At 47.2% G+C, this 19967-nt stretch overlaps 1 protein-coding gene across 2 annotated transcripts in view; it reads right to left on the bottom strand.

Moving 5' to 3' along the window:
- LOC130297936 (zinc finger protein 260-like) overlaps positions 1–19967 on the bottom strand; it is a 35004-nt gene that overhangs the window by 13642 nt on the left and 1395 nt on the right. The window contains exons 2-7 of one of the 2 annotated variants that reach the window (XM_056550788.1): positions 19928–19967; positions 19003–19182; positions 14964–15090; positions 12354–12445; positions 12116–12224; positions 7691–11005 (exon numbers count right to left, since the gene is read on the bottom strand). The exon at positions 19928–19967 is cut by the window's right edge and continues 79 nt beyond it. In XM_056550788.1, the coding sequence (XP_056406763.1) occupies positions 9831–11005; positions 12116–12224; positions 12354–12445; positions 14964–15090; positions 19003–19182; positions 19928–19967 (1723 nt within the window). In that variant the 3' untranslated portion in view covers positions 7691–9830. Of the gene's footprint in view, positions 1–986; positions 1099–7690; positions 11006–12115; positions 12225–12353; positions 12446–14963; positions 15091–19002; positions 19183–19927 lie in introns of those variants that run through there. The other variant, XM_056550789.1, reaches the window with a different exon arrangement.

Here is a 19967-nt window from a genome sequence, read left to right on the forward strand (position 1 = left end):
CATTCATCTCAGGCTTAGAGCAATCAATCGCGGAAGGGACGTGCCGGAGGAAGGCAAGAGGACCTCCTCCCGCGTCACAGCTGATTGGGACACCGCGTTTTCACTGTGGTGGTCCCGATCAGCCCCACTGAGCAGCCGAGAAGCTTTTACTTTTGTTTTAGACGCGGTGTTCAACTTTTAACACCGCGTCTAAAGGGTTAATAGCGCGCGGCACCGCGATCTCAGCCGCGCAATATTAGCCCCGGGTCCCGATATGACACCACGTTATATTGCAGGAGCCGGCCAAGGTCGTAAATATACGTCCTTGGTCGTTGAGGGGTTAAATATACTTACCAGTCTGATATTCTCAAATGTGCGCATGAACCAGGATTAGACAGACAGTATCCTAGACGTGCGTCACTCACCATGCACCGGTGACCTCAGATCTGTGGGTGCACATGACGTCAGACGCCAACCCGAGATCACCGCATTCCGAGCGCCGCACCAGGACTCCAGAGTCGCGGTGAGATGTCGGGGGGGGTGAGCTCCATTACCTCCCCAGAGGGAGACCCTGGACGGACCCAGGAGCAGGGGTGTAACTATAGGGGGTGCAGAGGTAACAGTCGCACCGGGGCCCTGTGACTGAGGGGCCCCACCAGAAGACACCAGTAGTATGAATGGCACATGATAGACATGGGCCCTATTAGAGATTTTGCTTTGGGGCCCAGAAGCTACAAGTTTGGCCTCTGCCCAGGAACATGGAACTAAACATCCACAACAAGATCCTGGGAAGGAGGACGCCCGAGCCCCCTCGCTCCACTGCTGGGAATTCTTTTATTATCTTTGGGATCCCATCAGGTTCTCCCTTCTCTTGTGTCAGGAATAAACACGGGTGATGGTGGATGAGGAGGGACTTTTATCCTCTCAGGGTTTATTCCTGTCCCTTCTAGGACCAATGGTGTAATCCTCGGGGGCTGTCATAGAGATGAAGGGGATATAGGTTTTACCTTTACAACCAATAAAAGTCTCCCCCTCCTTACACTGCGGATCGGCCCCGAAATCCGTCTCCTCTTCTGCTTCATCTTTAACCTCAACCTTAATATCCATCAGATCTTCACCCTAAACAAAGAAGAAAACGTGTAAAATGATCCTGGGATCAATCACTTTATGGTCATATTATGGGGGGACTATAAGGGATTATAAGGATATAGTAATGGCCGCCCCCTGTGCACATTATTATTCCTATTATTGTTACTACAGGAGCCAAAAACTACACAAATAAACACTCAAAACTCACCTTCTCCACAATCTCTACACAACTCACTGCAGGACCTGTGATGATGTCACAATCATGTGACCAGGACATGTGGGGGCGGAGCTCAGCCGGATAGGAGAAAATGTGGATGAAGGACCTGTGAGGATGGTCATGTGACAGGAGTGGGCGGAGCACAGCTGTAGGAGAGGATAAATGGTGGTAAATGACCTGTGAGGATGATCATGTGACAGGAGTGGGCGGAGCTTAGCATTAGGAGAGGATAAATAGTGGTTAAGGAAGTGGGCGGAGCTCATCAGAATTGAAGATTGTGGATGAAGGACCTGTGAAGATGATCATGTGACAGGAGTGGGCGGAGCTCAGCTGTAGGAGTGGATAAATGGTGGTAAAGGACCTGTGAGGATGATCATGTGACAGGAGTGGGCGGAGCTCAGCATTAGGAGAGGATAAATAGTGGTTAAGGAAGTGGGCGGAGCTCATCAGAATTGAAGATTGTGGATGAAGGACCTGTGAAGATGATCATGTGACAGGAGTGGGCGGAGCTCAGCAGGAGGAGAGGATAAGTAGTGGTAAAGGAAGTGGGCGGGGCTCAGCAGGATATAAGAGAATGTTGACGTAGGACCTGTGAGGATGATCATGTGACAGGAGTGGGCGGAGCGCAGCAGTAGGAGACACCCGACATTGCCTCCTTAGCCTGCACCACTGGTCACAACTGTCGCCGCCCCCGCCGGCAGTAAGAAGCACTGAATCCCGCCACTGGACTTGTTTTCCCCGTATGCCCGGACTTCCATGGGTGGGCAGAGTGGGGGATCTTAACTTTAACGCCTCCATTCTTGCCCCTCAATCTGTGATTGGCTGGTTAGTCCTGACCGACCAATTGCAGGGATTGCACCCCTGCCACCTCTCTCCTATCCTTCAGGGTGATTGGTTTTCCGGGCCATCGCGTCACCAAAGACCAGATTGGGCCAGAAAAGCCGTGATTTGCCAGTCAAAAAAAAATAGCTGAATCACGGGGATCGCCAACAAGGGGGAGGGGGGGAGATGGCTACTTACAAAGTCATCCCGTTACAGTCACCTCCCCATGTGCAGCGGTGACCGGAAACAGCAGGTTGGTCCTTAAGTACCAGGATGCTAGTGTGTACCTGTGCGCCTTTCATCCTTAACAGTTTAAGGGGTTAAATGGACATGTGTAAAAAGCTCTCGGCAGCCCGAGTGATGCCCATTATTCCCCAATAATGTTACACAGCGACCAGGTAGACTTTACTAATGGAGGACAGGCCCCAGATAATACGAGGAGAATCATTTCTCTCCTCCAGCACTGTGAATCCCACCGTCTTCTGCAGCATTTCTGACACTTGACGCTGAAAAATCTTTTGACAGGGTGAACTGGTGGAACGCTTTTTCCGCACTTCAGGCTTTTGGCTTTTCTGGACCCATAATCTCTGCATATTCGTGTTATATTTGAACCCATCAGCTAGAGTATTCACGAATGGTGCGTTATCTGACCAGTTCATCCTGTCAGATGGGAGGAGGCAATGCTGCCCGCTCTCCCCTTATTCATACTATCCAACCATTGGCCCAAGCTATCAGACTACATGACGGAATAAAGGGGATCCATGTGGGTGACACTGACCATAAGCGGGCTCTCCTCATCGATGACATCATTCTCACCATGACGGACGTTCATAACTCTCTACCTCGCCTTTTTGATGTTATAGGACAATTTTGAGTCTTTTCCTTCTATAAACTCCTAATCCTTCCCCTTTTCCTCCCCTCAGACACTATCTCAGCTCTTCAGTCGGAGTTCTCCTTGGACTGGCAATCCTCTTCTGTCACATATCTCGATATCCAACTCTTGTACCCATCATCCCAACTCCACCATGACAACCTTGTCCCTCTCTCCCAATTCCTGACTAAGTCTGTTAGATTACTCCAAAATCTTCCTCACCTGGTTTGGCCATCTGGCGGCATTTACCAAATCTTCTGTACCTCTATCGGACTATCCCCACCTCATTACCTAAAACTTTTTATACAACGCTAAACAAACCTATTGGGTAGTTCATCTGGATCGGCAGAGTCTCCGGAGCTCTAATGACCACCACAGATTGGAGGGAGGGCTCGGTTTTCCCCATTTAGAAGATTATTATAGGGCGTGCTCTCTAGACCGGTTGTACCATTGGTGGACACAAAACCCAGAGAATTATGGGTAGCTTTAGAAATGGCCCATTCTGCTCCTCTAACACTGAAGTCACAATTTCTCCTTGGTATGAAGGGCACTCCTCCTCCGCCTCCTTCCTGCCTTTCAGCTATAAATTCCTCAAACTCAGCCTGGGCACACACTTTTAAAGGGGTACTCCGGCCCTAAAACATCTTATCCCCTATCCAAAGAATTAGATGCCTGAACGTAGGGTCCCGCCGCTGCAATCTTTCATGCAGCACCCCCCTATCATCAGCCTCCGGAGCGAAGATAGCTCGGGGTCTGATGACTCACGATCATGGGGTCGGAGTATCGTGACGTCACGGCCCCGCCCTGTGTGACGTCACACCTCAATGCAAGCCTATGGGAGGGGGTATAGCAGCTGTCACGCCCCCTCCCATAGGCTTGCATTGAGGGGGTGGGGCGTCACATGGGGGCGGAGCCATGACTTCATGATACTTCAGCCCCGTGATCGAGAGTCATCAGACCCGGAGCGATCTTCGCTCCGGAGGCTGATGATAGGGGGGTGCTGCATGAAAGATTACAGGAGTCCCCAGCGGCGGTACCCCCGCGATCAGGCATCTTATCCCCTATCCTTTGGATAGGGGATAAGATGTCTTAAGGCAAGAGTACCCCTTTAAGCAAGACCACCCCAAAATTCAGTGCCCCATGACAGATATACCCCTTCATTACCTTGCGCACCATGGGGGAGATTTATCAAAACCTGTGCAGAGGGAGAGTGGTGCAGTTGCCCATAGCAACCAATCAGATTGCTTCTTTCATTTTCCACAGGCCTCTTTAGAGGCCTGTGGAAAATGAAAGAAGCAATCTGATTGGTTGCTATGGGCAACTGCACCACTCTTCCTCTGCACAGGTTTTGATAAATCTCCCCCAATGTTCCTGGAGATCCTATGGCAGATTTTAAGCTGAAGATATCATTACCCCTGAGGGTGATGTACACTTCCCAACAATGCACCAAATGTGGCCTCCTACACACGGAATTCTACAAAAGTCTACAACCAAGAAGCCTACGTAATACTGACTTTATACGACACCAAATACCCCAAGGATATCCGACTAGCAATGCTAAGAACCTAAAGGCCATATCCTTTTTCTACAATCTGTGAGTGACACGATGTGTCTGACTAAATTGCACTTTATGTCCAAATGGGCCTCTGACTTACACGTAGACGTCTCTCTAACAATGGAGTAAAGCGCCTAATTCTATACGCAAACTCTTCAATTCTATCAACCAAGAAGCTATGAGAGAGTCTCCTAGGACTGTATCCACCTTTTCCAGCCCACCGGAGCACCCGAAAGCTGAACTAATTTATGATGGCTAAAGTCAGCAACTGCCGAGCCGAGAAGTTCGTGACTAATCGAATTTACTGTAAGTTCGCTCATCTCCAGTGAAAACCTACGGGTGGTACTATACGCCTTCTAGGCTACATCTGCTAGACCTCTCCTGCTCTACTTTATGTTGGCGGGGGATGGTAGGGACCCTCCTCCATACATTGGGGGGCTCGTCCGGCTTTGACCCTGTGGCAGGGAGTTCAATTGGTTGTATAACGTCGTCTTGGTGATCGGAGGAGCTGCTCCCTGACACTGTCCTATTACTTATTGACTTGGACAAATACCCCCTGACGTGCGGACCCCACTAGAGAACATTTCTATGGCCACTAAGCTTCTAATTACTACACAGTGGAAAAAAATCGAAAGTCCATGAAGCCCCGAACCCAGTCAATATCACCTTATTAGGAATAAGCGTTCTCTTTAAATCACCATAAGACAAATTCTGTGCCCAATGACAATCTTGGTAGTCTAGTCCCCACTACCTGAGACCGTAGACTTCCTTGGGGAAGGAGGCTCCATGTTCTGTGCTCTGTAACCTTTGCCCTCCATATAGAGCTCAAATGTGGCTTCTTTCTTCGTCTTTTTGGTTTCATACATCCTCTTCCCTCCCATTGTCACTACCCAACTTCCATTGCACCACGTTCTATCGCTGGAATTATCCAGACTCCCTTCCCTAGTGGTTATACATGTCGTTCCCATGTGGATTGTGTTGTATTTTTCCTTCTGTAACCTGGATATTATGGTTACCATGTACTTTCTGTACTTGTTCTGGTTCTGATATATAAAATAAAAAAATATTTGAAATAAAAAAAGGCATCACAAGCCGAGGCACAATCTTCTTTTTTCGTTATGCGCGGGTCTTTTGTCTCATCCTACAGAACGGCATAGGGGGTGACCCTGCCTGGTGGTAAGGAATTTATTTGTATGGGTGTAATGCTATTTAGGAGTGACCCCTATAGACCTACTATTTGGTGTAAGGATCCAGAGTAAGTCCTATACAGTGGTCCCTCAACATACGATGGTAATCCGTTCCAAATGGACCATCGTTTGTTGAAACCATCGTATGTTGAGGGATCCGTGCAATGTAAAGTATAGGACAGTGGTCTACAACCTGCGGACCTCCAGACGTTGAAAAACTACAACACCCAGCCTGTCCGGGCATGATGGGTGTTGTAGTTTTGCAACATCTGGAGGTCCGCAGGTTGAAGACCACTGTTAGAGGAAGTTGTACTCACCTGTCCCTGCCGCTCAGGACAGTCACCGCTGCCCTGGATGTCACCGTCCATCGCTGTCCCCGACGCTCCGGCAAGGCCTCTGCTTCCCCGGCATCCGCGCTCTCCGTCACCGCCATCATGTCACTACGCACGCCGCTCCTATTGGATGACAGAACGATGTGATGACGACGATCGAGAGCGCCGACGATGCAGGGGATCCCGAAGAGGACGCGCCGGAGCCCCGAGGACAGGTAAGTGATCGTCAGCGGACCACACGGGGCACTGTAAACGGCTATCCGGGGGCAGCTGAAGAAGTCTGCGCTGGAGGATAGCCGTTTATGCGATGGCCCCGACATACAAAAGCATCGTATGTTGATGCTGCCTTCACCATGTGATGGACTCTGAGAGTGATCGTATGCTGAAATGATCGTATGTCGGGGCCATCGTAGGTCGGGGGGGGTCACTGTATATATATGGTATGTCGGGGCCATCGTAGGTCGGGGGGTCACTGTATATATATGGTATGTCGGGGCCATCGTAGGTCGGGGGGTCACTGTATATATATGGTATGTCGGGGCCATCGTAGGTCGGGGGGTCACTGTATATATATGGTATGTCGGGGCCATCGTAGGTCGGGGGGTCACTGTATATATATGGTATGTCGGGGCCATCGTAGGTCGGGGGGGTCACTGTATATAAATGGTATGTCGGGGCCATTGTAGGTCGGGGGGTCACTGTATATATATATGGTATGTCGGGGCCATCGTAGGTCGGGGGGTCACTGTACATAGTTCTCCCCACCGATGTAGGAGGAACGCTCTGTAGGTAGTTCGCCCCTATAAGACCACCCTGTAGGTAGATTTCCCAGCGTGGGAAGAACTCTCTCGTACCAGGGTCACCCGCAGTCATGAGGGTCTCCTCCAGCTTCTTTCTCCGGGCACTAGAGGCGTCTTCTCTACCTACGGGACGTGCACCATGATATCCTGCGTGTTGTAATGGCCACAGGCAGCGTCACTAGAGGTTGGAAGCCCCTGGAAACCCCACAGCTAGGACCATAATATTCCACAGGGGTCGTAGCGCATCTCGTCCAAATCTTCCCCAACAAATATCGCCTGGTAAATGTGCTGCGTACAGGTAAACCCAGACCAAAACAGTCCCGAAAAATGGCTAAAGAACGATGTAACCTGCTTGATCCATGAGAGCACAAATGTTTATTTATATAAAACACCCAAACTGAGAGACGGGACAAAAAAGTTACTAATTCATGTTTACCATATGTATATATTCAGACTGCGTAGGATACCCCCCCCCCCCCCATTGTAAGGACTGCAATGCGTCTGTCCCGGATCCCACCCAGGCAGCTGGTGTGAATGGTCAGAGGGCACTATCACCAGCTTAATGGGCTCCTTGATGCCGTGGTCACTGGGATCCAAAAGGACCGGTTTAGGGGTCACCCAGTGATTTCAAGTGACTGCCGAATATTGTTTAGTTTACAACTTAAATAATCAGAGTAATTAGAAATTTTATTAGGGAAGGGAATACATTTTTATTTTTTTGAGACTTTAAAGGGGTATTCCAGGGAAAAAACTTTATATATATATATATATATATATATATATATATATATATATATATATATATATATATATATATATATATATATATATATGAAGATTTGCTTCTAAACTGGGCGAATCCAGAGACACGTGTCATCAGAGAGGACTTAGACAGAAAAGAACAACCTCAACTTCATAAGCTCATAAGTACTGAAAGGATTAAGATTTTTTAATAGAAGTCATTTACAAATCTGTTTAACCCCTTAAGGACCAAGGACATATGAATACGTCCTTGGTCCCGCTCCCGTGATATAACGCGGGGTCCCACGGTGACCCCGCATCATATCACAGCGGGCCCGGCATCATAGTGAAGCCGGGACCCGCCGCTAATAGCGCGCGGCACTGATCGCAGTGCCGCCCGCTATTAACCCTTTAGCCGCACGCTCAAAGCTCAGCCACGCGGCTAAAAGTGAAAGTAAAAAGTGCCGGTTAGCTCAATGGGCTGTTCGGGATAGCCGCGGCGAAATCGCGGCATCCCGAACAGCTTACAGGACAGCCGGAGGGTCCCTTCCTGCCTCCTCGCTGTCCGATCGCCCAATGACTGCTCAGTGCCTGAGATCCAGACAAGAGCAGTCATGCGGCAGAATCATTGATCACTGGTTTCTTATGAGAAACCAGTGATCAGTATAAGAGATCAGTGTGTGCAGTGTTCTAGGTCCCTATTGGATAACAATGATCAGTATAAGAGATCAGTGTGTGCAGTGTTCTAGGTCCCTATGGGATAACAATGATCAGTATAAGAGATCAGTGTGTGCAGTGTTCTAGGTCCCTATGGGATAACAATGATCAGTATAAGAGATCAGTGTGTGCAGTGTTCTAGGTCCCTATGGGATAACAATGATCAGTATAAGAGATCAGTGTGTGCAGTGTTCTAGGTCCCTATGGGATAACAATGATCAGTATAAGAGATCAGTGTGTGCAGTGTTCTAGGTCCCTATGGGATAACAATGATCAGTATAAGAAATCAGTGTGTGCAGTGTTATAGTCTCCTATGGGATAACAATGATCAGTATAAGAGATCAGTGTGTGCAGTGTTATAGTCTCCTATGGGATAATAATGATCAGTATAAGAGATCAGTGTGTGCAGTGTTATAGGTTCCTATGGGATAACAATGATCAGTATAAGAGATCAGTGTGTGCAGTGTTATAGGTCCCTATAGGAGCGATAACACTGCAAAAAAAAAAAAAAGTGGAAAAAAAAAAGTGAATAAAGGTCATTTAACCCCTTCCCTATTAAGTTTGAATCACCCCCCTTTTCCCATTAAAAAAAAAAAGTGTAAATAAAAATAAACATATATGGTATCGCCGCGTGCGGAAATGTCCGAATTATAAAAATATATAGTTAATTAAACCGCACGGTCAATGGCGTACGCGCAAAAAAATTCCAAAGTCCAAAATAGTGTATTTTTGGTCACTTTTTATATCATGAAAAAATCAATACAAAAATGGTACTGATAAAAACGTCAGATCACGGCACCAAAAAATTAGTCCTCATACCGCCCCATATGTGTAAAAATAAAAAAGTTATAGGGGTCAGAAGATGACAATTTTAAACGTATACATTTTCCTGCATGTAGTTATGATTTTTTTTCCAGAAGACAAAATCACCTATATAAGTCGGGGGTCATTATAATCGTATGGACCTACAGAATAATGATAAGGTGTCATTTTTACCAAAAAATGTACTACGTAGAAACGGAAACCCCCAAAAGTTACAAAACTTTTTTTCCGTTTCACCGTAGATTTTTGGGCAAAATGACTGATGTCATTACAAAGTAGAATTGGTGGCGCAAAATTGAAAGAGTTATGATTTTTTAAAGGCAAGGAGCAAAAAACAAAAGTGCAAAAACGGAAAACCCCCCGGTCCTTAAGGGGTTAACTTTCTGGAGCCAGTTGATATATATTAAAAAAAAAAAGTTTTTTCCTGGAATACCCCTTTAAGGCTCCGTATTCTCATATATACATTTTATTATATTTTTTATGATTTATGTATTTATCGGCATATAACGGGCATTTTTTAAGCTAAAATTTTTATCTTAAAGTCTATCTGTGTGTTATACCCCGATAAACAGTTTCTGGCTCATTGAACTGCAGAAACAGTAAATCGGGGTATACACGCACCTTCATTTTAAGAAGGATATTTGGGTAAAAAAAAAAACTTTTTTACCCAAATTTCCTTGGAAAAATGAGGGTGTGTGTTATAGGCCGGTGCGTGGTTTATCCCGATAAATACGGCATCTGTCTCTTGAGTGAATTCTTTCATGTTTAACACAATCTGATTTCCTTATAAAACATTTTTCACATTCTGAACATGGATACAACTTCTCTCCTGTGTGAATCCTCACATGTTTAACAAGATCAGATTTAGTTGTGAAAGATTTCCCACATTCTGAACATGAATACGGCTTCTCACCTGTGTGAATTCGCTCATGTACGACAAGAGTTGATTTTTGGCTAAAGCATTTCCCACATTTTGAACATGAATATGGCTTCTCTCCTGTGTGGATTCTCTCATGTTTATCAAGCTCTGGTTTAACTTTAAAACATTTCCGACATTCTGAACATGAATACGGCTTCTCTCCGGTGTGAATTCTCTTATGTATAATGAGATATGATTTCCCTCTAAAACATTTCCCACATTCAGAACAGGAATAAGGCTTCTCTCCTGTGTGAATTCTCTCGTGAAACAGAAGAAGTGATTTATCCTTAAAGCGCTTCCCACATTTTGAACAAGAATACGGCTTTTCTCCTGTGTGAATTCGTTCATGTTTCACAAGATTTGATTTACTTGTTAAACATTTTCCACATTCTGAGCATGAATATGGTTTCTCTCCTGTATGTATTCTCTTATGAATAATGAAATATGACTTCCCTCTAAAACATTTTCCACATTCAGAACATAAATAGGAATTCTCTCCTGAGTGAATTTTGTCGTGTAACAGAAGAACTGATTTATCCTTAAAACATTTCCCACATTCTGAACATGAATACGGTTTCTTTCCTGTGTGAATTTGGTCATGTTTAACAAGATTTGATTTATGCTTATAACCTTTCCCACATTCTGAACACACATACTGCTTCTTTCTTGTGTGACTTTTTCTGTGCATAACAAGATCTGATCTTTTAGTAAACTCTTTTCCACATTCATCACATTGAATCCTTTTCCCCCCTTTCTGATCTGTCCTTGTGGTAACAATGTGTGGTTGGTCAGGAGAAGGTTCCTCATGATCAGGTGGATTATTATAGGATAGATCTGGATGGACATTAGGGGTAAGGAGGTCTTCTCCTGAGGAGCGCTCCATCATATCTTCATCTTCTCCTTTATCATTCAGGGATAACATGAAGTTTCCCTCAGAATTCTTACTGGGATTTTCTGTTGAGGTAAAAATGTTATTTTATTGGGCCGGAAACACATTCAACTATTTCTTCTTTTTGGGTCACTTATGGGTTTGGCTCTAACAACTGCAAGAAAAACTGCATCAAAACTGCCAGAAAAATGACGTGTGATTCCAGCCTTAAGAAGATAAATGTCCATGAGACAAAGCTGAGATGTGCGGGAGAACTCATGGACATGACAATGATCTGTATAACCTAATGGCTGCACCGTCACCACATCTCAATGTTACATATATCACCTATAGGATGGAGGGGAATACACTGAGGGATCTTATCAACCACCATCTGGAATAAAGGTTCCCAGGACATTGTTGGCTCCATTGTACTAAGACGTCAGGTGATTCTAAGGGAAAGAGGGTCCGATCCTGTAATATAATGGGGGATCTGATAAAGTGGCCCCTGAGTTCAGGTAAATGTCGAGGCCAATCCATGACTATACAACCCTTGTGGATGGTGCGCTGTCCTGCCGAGAGTCATAGAGGAAACAGACACCATGAAGAGATAAATAGGACTAATGATAAGGACTAATGTCAGAACGTCCGTCCACAGGTATCAGAGGAGCCGGGGTGTGAGCAACAAATATACATTACCCCTCCTCCACCACCCGAAATGTTCTCACAGGAGGGGCCCATAGAGTCATGCTGCTTGTGCCAAATTCTACACCCCCCCCCCCCCCCATCAGCACGGGGCCCCAGAGATTATTATCCATTACTACTTACCTGGGACAACACCTCCTGGAATTATTACATACCTGGGACAACACCTCCTGGCATTGTTACATACCTGGGTGGGACAACACCTCCTGGAATTGTTACATACCTAGGACAACACCTCCTGGAATTGTTACATACCTAGGACAACACCTCCTGGAATTGTTACATACCTGGGGGGGGGGGGGTAACACCTCCTGGAATTGTTACATACCTGGGGGGGTAACACCTCCTGGAATTGTTACATACCTGGGGTAACACCTCCTGGAATTGTTACATACCTGGGGTAACACCTCCTGGAATTGTTACATACCTGAGGTAACACCTCCTGGAATTGTTACATACCTGAGGTAACACCTCCTGGAATTATTACATACCTGGGGTAACACCTCCTGGAATTTTCTCCTTCACTTCCCTCATACACGGGTGATGGTCCCTCATCCTCTCTTCTTCATCCTCCACTTTATTATTAGTCAGATCTCCCCCCTGATGTGACATATAGAACAATTCACTACAATACAGCAGACAGGAGGAGCAACAGAGACCCCCAAAATCTACCCCCACATCTATGACTGCAGGACCCCCCTATAGAGATATAGGATCAGCCTCATCTACCTGATGCTTCTCTGGGACATTTCCCTCTGGACAGTCCTGGGAATACAGAGGACGGGGACACCTCTCGGGTGGATTTCTATCAATGACTCCATCTGTAGAGAACACACAGGGAATGAATACATCAGTGCTGGATAGATTTCTATGTTATTAGGTAGTGAGAGTGATATCCACAGTCCTGGCCGTAAATGTTGTCACCCCTGAAATGTTTCTAGAAAATGAAGTATTCCTCACAGGAAAGGATTGCAGTAACACATGTTTTCCTATACACATGTTTATTCCCTTTGTGTGTATTGGAACTAAACCGAAAAAGGGAGGAAAAAAAGCAAATTGGACATAATGTCACCAAACTCCAAAAATGGTCTGGACACAATTATTGGCCCCCTTAACTATATATTTGGTTGCACACCCTTTAGAAAAAATAACTGAAATCAGTGTCTTCCTATAACCATCAATAAGCTTCTTACACCTCTCAGCCGGAATGTTGGACCACTCTTCCTATAACCATCAATAAGCTTCTTACACCTCTCAGCTGGAATGTTGGACCACTCTTCCTATAACCATCAATAAGCTTCTTACACCTCTCAGCCGGGATGTTGGACCACTCTTCCTATAACCATCAATAAGCTTCTTACACCTCTCAGCCGGAATGTTGGACCACTCTTCCTTTACAAACTGCTCCCGGTCTCTTATTGGAAGGCGCCTTTTCCCAACAGTAATTATAAGATCTCTCCACAGGTGATCAATGGGATTTAGATCTGGACTCATTGCTGACACTTCAGAACTCTCCAGTGTTTTGTTGCCGTCCATTTCTGGGGCTTTTTGACGTCTGTTTGGGGTCTTTGTCCTGCTGGAAGACCCAAGATCTCGGACACAAACCCAGCTTTCTGACACTGGGCTGTACAGTGCGACCCAAAATCCATTGGTGATCCTCAGATTTCATGATGTCTTGTACACATTCAAGGCCCCCAGTGCCAGAGGCAGCAAAACAACCCAAAACATCACTGACCTCCACCATATGTCACTGTAGGTACTGTGCTCTTTTCTTTGTAGGCCTCATTCTGTTTTCGGTAAACAGTAGAATGATTTGCTTTACCGAAAAGATCTATCTTGGTCTCATCTGTCCACAAGATGTTTTCACAGAAGGATTTTGGTTACTCAAGTTCATTTTGGTAAAATGTAGTCTTGCTTGTTTAGGTCTCTGTGTCAGCAGTGGGGTCCTCCTGGGTCTCCTCCATAGTGGGGTCCTCCGGGGTCTCCTCCATAGTGGGGTCCTCCTGGGTCTCCTCCATAGTGGGGTCCTCCTGGGTCTCCTCCATAGTGGGGTCCTCCTGGGTCTCCTCCATAGTGGGGTCCTCCTGGGTCTCCTCCATAGTGGGGTCCTCCTGGGTCTCCTCCATAGTGGGGTCCTCCTGGGTCTCCTCCATAGTGGGGTCCTCCTGGGTCTCCTCCATAGTGGGGTCCTCCTGGGTCTCCTCCATAGTGGGGTCCTCCTGGGTCTCCTCCATAGTGGGGTCCTCCTGGGTCTCCTCCATAGTGGGGTCCTCCTGGGTCTCCTCCATAGTGGGGTCCTCCTGGGTCTCCTCCATAGTGGGGTCCTCCTGGGTCTCCTCCATAGCGGGGTCCTCCTGGGTCTCCTCCATAGCGGGGTCCTCCTGGGTCTCCTCCATAGCGGGGTCCTCCTGGGTCTCCTCCATAGTGGGGTCCTCCTGGGTCTCTTCCATAGCGGGGTCCTCCTGGGTCTCCTCCATAGCGGGGTCCTCCTGGGTCTCCTCCATAGCGGGGTCCTCCTGGGTCTCCTCCATAGCGGGGTCCTCCTGGGTCTCCTCCATAGTGGGGTCCTCCTGGGTCTCCTCCATAGCGTTTCATTTCATTTAAATATTGACAGATAGTTCGCGCTGACACTGATGCTCCCTGAGCCTGCAGGACAGCTTGAATATCTTTGGAACTTGTTTGGGGCTGCTTATCCACCATCTGGACTATCCTGTGTTGACACCTTTCATCAGTTTTTCTCTTCCGTCCACATCCAGGGAGATTATCTACAGTGCCATGGGTTGTAAACTTCTTGATAATGTTGCGCACTGTGGACAAAGACAAATCTAGATCTCTGGAGATGGACTTGTAACCTGGAGATTGTTGATATTTTTCCACAATTTTGTTCTCAAGTCCTCAGATAGTTCTCTTCTCCTCTTTCTGTTGTCCATGCTTAGTGAGGCACACACAGACACACAATGCAAAGACTAAGTGAACTTCTCTCCTTTTTATATGCTTTCAGGTGTGATTTTTATATTGCCCACAGCTGTTCCTTGCCCCAGGTGAGTATAAAGGAACATCACAGGCTGGAAACAATCTTATTTATCCACAATTTTAAAAGGGTGCCAATAATTTTGTCCAGACCATTTTTGGAGTTTGGTGACATTAAGTCCAATTTGCTTTTTTTCCTCCTTTTTTGGTTTAGTTGTAATTCACACAAAGGGAATAAACATGTGTATAGCAAAACCTGTGTTACTGCAATCCTTTCCTGTGGGAAATACTTAATTTTATAGAAAAATTTCAGGGGTGAAAACATTTACGGCCATGACTGTAAATACATATATATATGTCTCTTCTTACCTTGTGATGTGAGGGGCCGGTGATCCTCCATCATGACTATGTCCTGGTACAGATCCTTGTGTCCTTCTACATACTCCCACTCCTCCATGGAGAAATAGACCGCCACATCCTGACACCTTATAGGAACCTGACACACAATGATACCGTCATCACCAGACCCCTCCATTACTGTATAATGTCCCAGCAGTGTCACCTCTCTAATCATCACCAGACCCCTCCATTACTGTATAATGTCCCAGCAGTGTCACCTCTCTAATCATCACCAGACCCCTCCATTACTGTATAATGTCCCAGCAGGGTCACCTCTCCAGTCATCACCAGACCCCTCCATTACTGTATAATGTCCCTGCAGTGTCACCTCTCTAATCATCACCAGACCCCTCCATTACTGTATAATGTCCCAGCAGTGTCACCTCTCCAGTCATCACCAGACCCCTCCATTACTGTATAATGTCCCAGCAGTGTCACCTCTCTAATCATCACCAGACCCCTCCATTACTGTATAATGTTCCAGCAGGGTCACCTCTCCAGTCATCACCAGACCCCTCCATTACTGTGTAATGTCCCAGCAGGGTCACCTCTCCAGTCATCACCAGACCCCTCCATTGCTGTAAAATGTCCCAGCAGTGTCACCTCTCCAGTCATCACCAGACCCCTCCATTACTGTATAATGTCCCAGCAGTGTCACCTCTCCAGTCATCACCAGACTCCTCCATTACTGTATAATGTCCCAGCAGTGTCACCACTCCAGTCATCACCAGATCCCTCCATTACTGTATAATGTCCCAGCAGTGTCACCTCTCTAATCATCACCAGACCCCTCCATTACTGTATAATGTCCCAGCAGGGTCACCTCTCCAGTCATCACCAGACCCCTCCATTACTGTATAATGTCCCTGCAGTGTCACCTCTCTAATCATCACCAGACCCCTCCATTACTGTGTAATGTCCCAGCAGGGTCACCTCTCCAGTCATCACCAGACCCCTCCATTACAGTATAATGTCCCAGCAGTGTCACCTCTCCAGTCATCACCAGACCCCTCCATTACTGTATAATGTCCCAGCAGTGTCACCTCTCTAATCATCACCAGACCCCTCCATTACTGTATAATGTTCCAGCAGGGTCACCTCTCCAGTCATCACCAGACCCCTCCATTACTGTGTAATGTCCCAGCAGGGTCACCTCTCCAGTCATCACCAGACCCCTCCATTGCTGTAAAATGTCCCAGCAGTGTCACCTCTCCAGTCATCACCAGACCCCTCCATTACTGTATGTCCCAGCAGTGTCACCTCTCCAGTCATCACCAGACTCCTCCATTACTGTATAATGTCCCAGCAGTGTCACCACTCCAGTCATCACCAGATCCCTCCATTACTGTATAATGTCCCAGCAGTGTCACCTCTCCAGTCATCACCAGACCCCTCCACAACTGTATAATATCCCAGCAGTGTCACCTCTCCAGTCATCACCAGACCCCTCCATTACTGTATAATGTCCCAGTAGTGTCACCTCTCCAGTCATCACCAGACCCCTCCATTACTGTATAATGTCCCAGCAGTGTCACCTCTCCAGTCATCACCAGACCCCTCCATTACTGTATAATGTCCCAGCAGTGTCACCTCTCCAGTCATCACCAGACCCCTCCATTACTGTATAATGTCCCAGCAGTGTCACCTCTCCAGTCATCACCAGACCCCTCCATTACTGTATAATGTCCCAGCAGTGTCACCTCTCCAGTCATCACCAGACCCCTCCATTACTGTATAATGTCCCAGCAGTGTCACCTCTGCAGTCATCACCAGACCCCTCCATTACTGTATAATGTCCCAGCAGTGTCACCTCTCCAGTCATCACCAGACCCCTCCATTACTGTATAATGTCCCAGCAGTGTCACCTCTCCAGTCATCACCAGACCCCTCCATTACTATATAATGTCCCAGCAGTGTCACCTCTCCAGTCATCACCAGACCCCTCCATTACTGTATAATGTCCCAGCAGTGTCACCTCTCCAGTCATCACCAGACCCCTCCATTACTGTATAATGTCCCAGCAGTGTCACCTCTCCAATCATCACCAGACCCCTCCATTACTGTATAATGTCCCAGCAGTGTCACCTCTCCAGTTATCACCAGACCCCTCCATTACTGTATAATGTCCCAGCAGTGTCACCTCCCCAGTCATCACAAGACCCCTCCATTACTGTATAATGTCCCAGCAGTGTCACCTCTCCAGTCATCACCAGACCCCCTCCATTACTGTATAATGTCCCAGCAGTGTCACCTCTCCAGTTATCACCAGACCCCTCCATTACTGTATAATGTCCCAGCAGTGTCACCTCCCCAGTCATCACCAGACCCCTCCATTACTGTATAATGTCCCAGCAGTGTCACCTCTCTAATCATCACAAGACCCCTCCATTACTGTATAATGTCCCAGCAGTGTCACCTCTCCAGTCATCACCAGACCCCTCCATTACTGTATAATGTCCCAGCAGTGTCATCTCTCCAGTCATCACCAGACCCCTCCATTACTGTATAATGTCCCAGCAGTGTCACCTCTCCAGTCATCACCAGACCCCTCCATTACTGTATAATGTCCCAGCAGTGTCACCTCTCCAGTCATCACCAGATCCCTCCATTACTGTATAATGTCCCAGCAGTGTCACCTCCCCAGTCATCACCAGACCCCTTCATTACTGTATAATGTCCCAGCAGTGTCACCTCTCCAGTCATCACCAGACCCCTCCATTACTGTATAATGTCCCAGCAGGGTCACCTCTCCAGTCATCACCAGACCCCTCCATTACTGTATAATGTCCCAGCAGGGTCACCTCTCCAGTCATCACCAGACCCCTCCATTACTGTATAATGTCCCAGCAGTGTCACCTCTCTAATCATCTCCAGACCCCTCCATTACTATATAATGTCCCAGCAGTGTCACCTCTCTAATCATCACCAGACCCCTCCATTACTGTATAATGTCCCTGCAGTGTCACCTCTCCAGTCATCACCAGACCCCTCCATTACTATATAATGTCCCAGCAGTGTCACCTCTCTAATCATCACCAGACCCCTCCATTACTGTATTATGTCCCAGCAGTGTCACCTCTCCAGTCATCACCAGACCCCTCCATTACTGTATAATGTCCCAGCAGTGTCACCTCTCTAATCATCACCAGACCCCTCCATTACTGTATTATGTCCCAGCAGTGTCACCTCTCCATTCATCACCAGACCCCTCCATTACTGTATAATGTCCAGCAGTGTCACCTCTCCAGTCATCACCAGACCCCTCCATTACTGTATAATGTCCCAGCAGTGTCACCTCTCCAGTCATCACCAGACCCCTCCATTACTATATAATGTCCCAGCAGTGTCACCTCTCCAGTCATCACCAGATCCCTCCATTACTGTATAATGTCCAGCAGTGTCACCTCTCCAGTCATCACCAGACCCCTCCATTACTGTATAATGTCCCAGCAGTGTCACCTCTCCAGTCATCACCAGACCCCTCCATTACTGTATAATGTCCCAGCAGTGTCACCTCTCCAGTCATCACCAGACCCTTCCATTACTGTATAATGTCCCAGCAGTGTCACCTCTCTAATCATCTCCAGACCCCTCCATTACTATATAATGTCCCAGCAGTGTCACCTCTCTAATCATCACCAGACCCCTCCATTACTGTATAATGTCCCTGCAGTGTCACCTCTCCAGTCATCACCAGACCCCTCCATTACTGTATAATGTCCCAGCAGTGTCACCTCTCCAGTCATCACCAGACCCCTCCATTACTATATAATGTCCCAGCAGTGTCACCTCTCTAATCATCACCAGACCCCTCCATTACTGTATTATGTCCCAGCAGTGTCACCTCTCCAGTCATCACCAGACCCCTCCATTACTGTATAATGTCCCAGCAGGGTCACCTCTCTAATCATCACCAGACCCCTCCATTACTGTATAATGTCCCAGCAGTGTCACCTCTCCAGTCATCACCAGACCCCTCCATTACTGTATAATGTCCCAGCAGTGTCACCTCTCCAGTCAGCAGCTCAGTGATCCTGTGGGTGAGTTCTAGGATCTTCTCCTCATGTATCAGTGAGTGAGGTGGAGGCTCCATGATGGGGCCCCGGGTCCTGCTCCGTCCTCCTGACTCATGGAGATGGCTGCTGGGGGCCACACACTCCCCCCATGTCTTCTTCACTATGGTGTAATCCTGTATATGGAGAGAGACAATGAGGGGACTGACCCCAGTATTCCTCCCCCACTACAAAGATGAGATTGCGCCCCCTGTATAGAGCTCTAGTGAGCACATCTGGAATACTGGGGTCAGTTCTGGAGACCTCACCTACAAAGAGACATCCAGAACATAGAGCGGGGCCAAAGATGGGGGACAACAATGGTGGAAATGTAGATGGGGGACAACAATGGTGGAAATGTAGATGGGGGACAACAATGGTGGAAATGTAGATGGGGGACAACAATGGTGGAAATGTAGATGGGGACAACAATGGTGGAAATGTAGATGGGGACAACAATGGTGGAAATGTAGATGGGGGACAACAATGGTGGAAATGTAGATGGGGGGACAACAATGGTGGAAATGTAGATGGGGGACAACAATGGTGGAAATGTAGATGGGGACACAACAATGGTGGAAATGTAGATGGAGGGACAACAATGGCGGAAATGTAGATGGGGAACAACAATGGTGGAAATGTAGATGGGGGGACAACAATGGTGGAAATGTAGATGGGGGGGACAACAATGGTGGAAATGTAGATGGGGGACAACAATGGTGGAAATGTAGATGGGGACAACAATGGTGGAAATGTAGATGGGGACAACAATGGTGGAAATGTAGATGGGGGGACAACAATGGTGGAAATGTAGATGGGGACAACAATGGTGGAAATGTAGATGGGGGCAACAATGGTGGAAATGTAGATGGGTCACCTCACCTCTCCGGTCAGCAGGTGGAGGATCTCCAAGGTGAAGTGT

Source organism: Hyla sarda (assembly GCF_029499605.1).
Source record: "Hyla sarda isolate aHylSar1 chromosome 1 unlocalized genomic scaffold, aHylSar1.hap1 SUPER_1_unloc_10, whole genome shotgun sequence".
In the NCBI taxonomy this organism is placed as follows: domain Eukaryota; kingdom Metazoa; phylum Chordata; class Amphibia; order Anura; family Hylidae; genus Hyla; species Hyla sarda.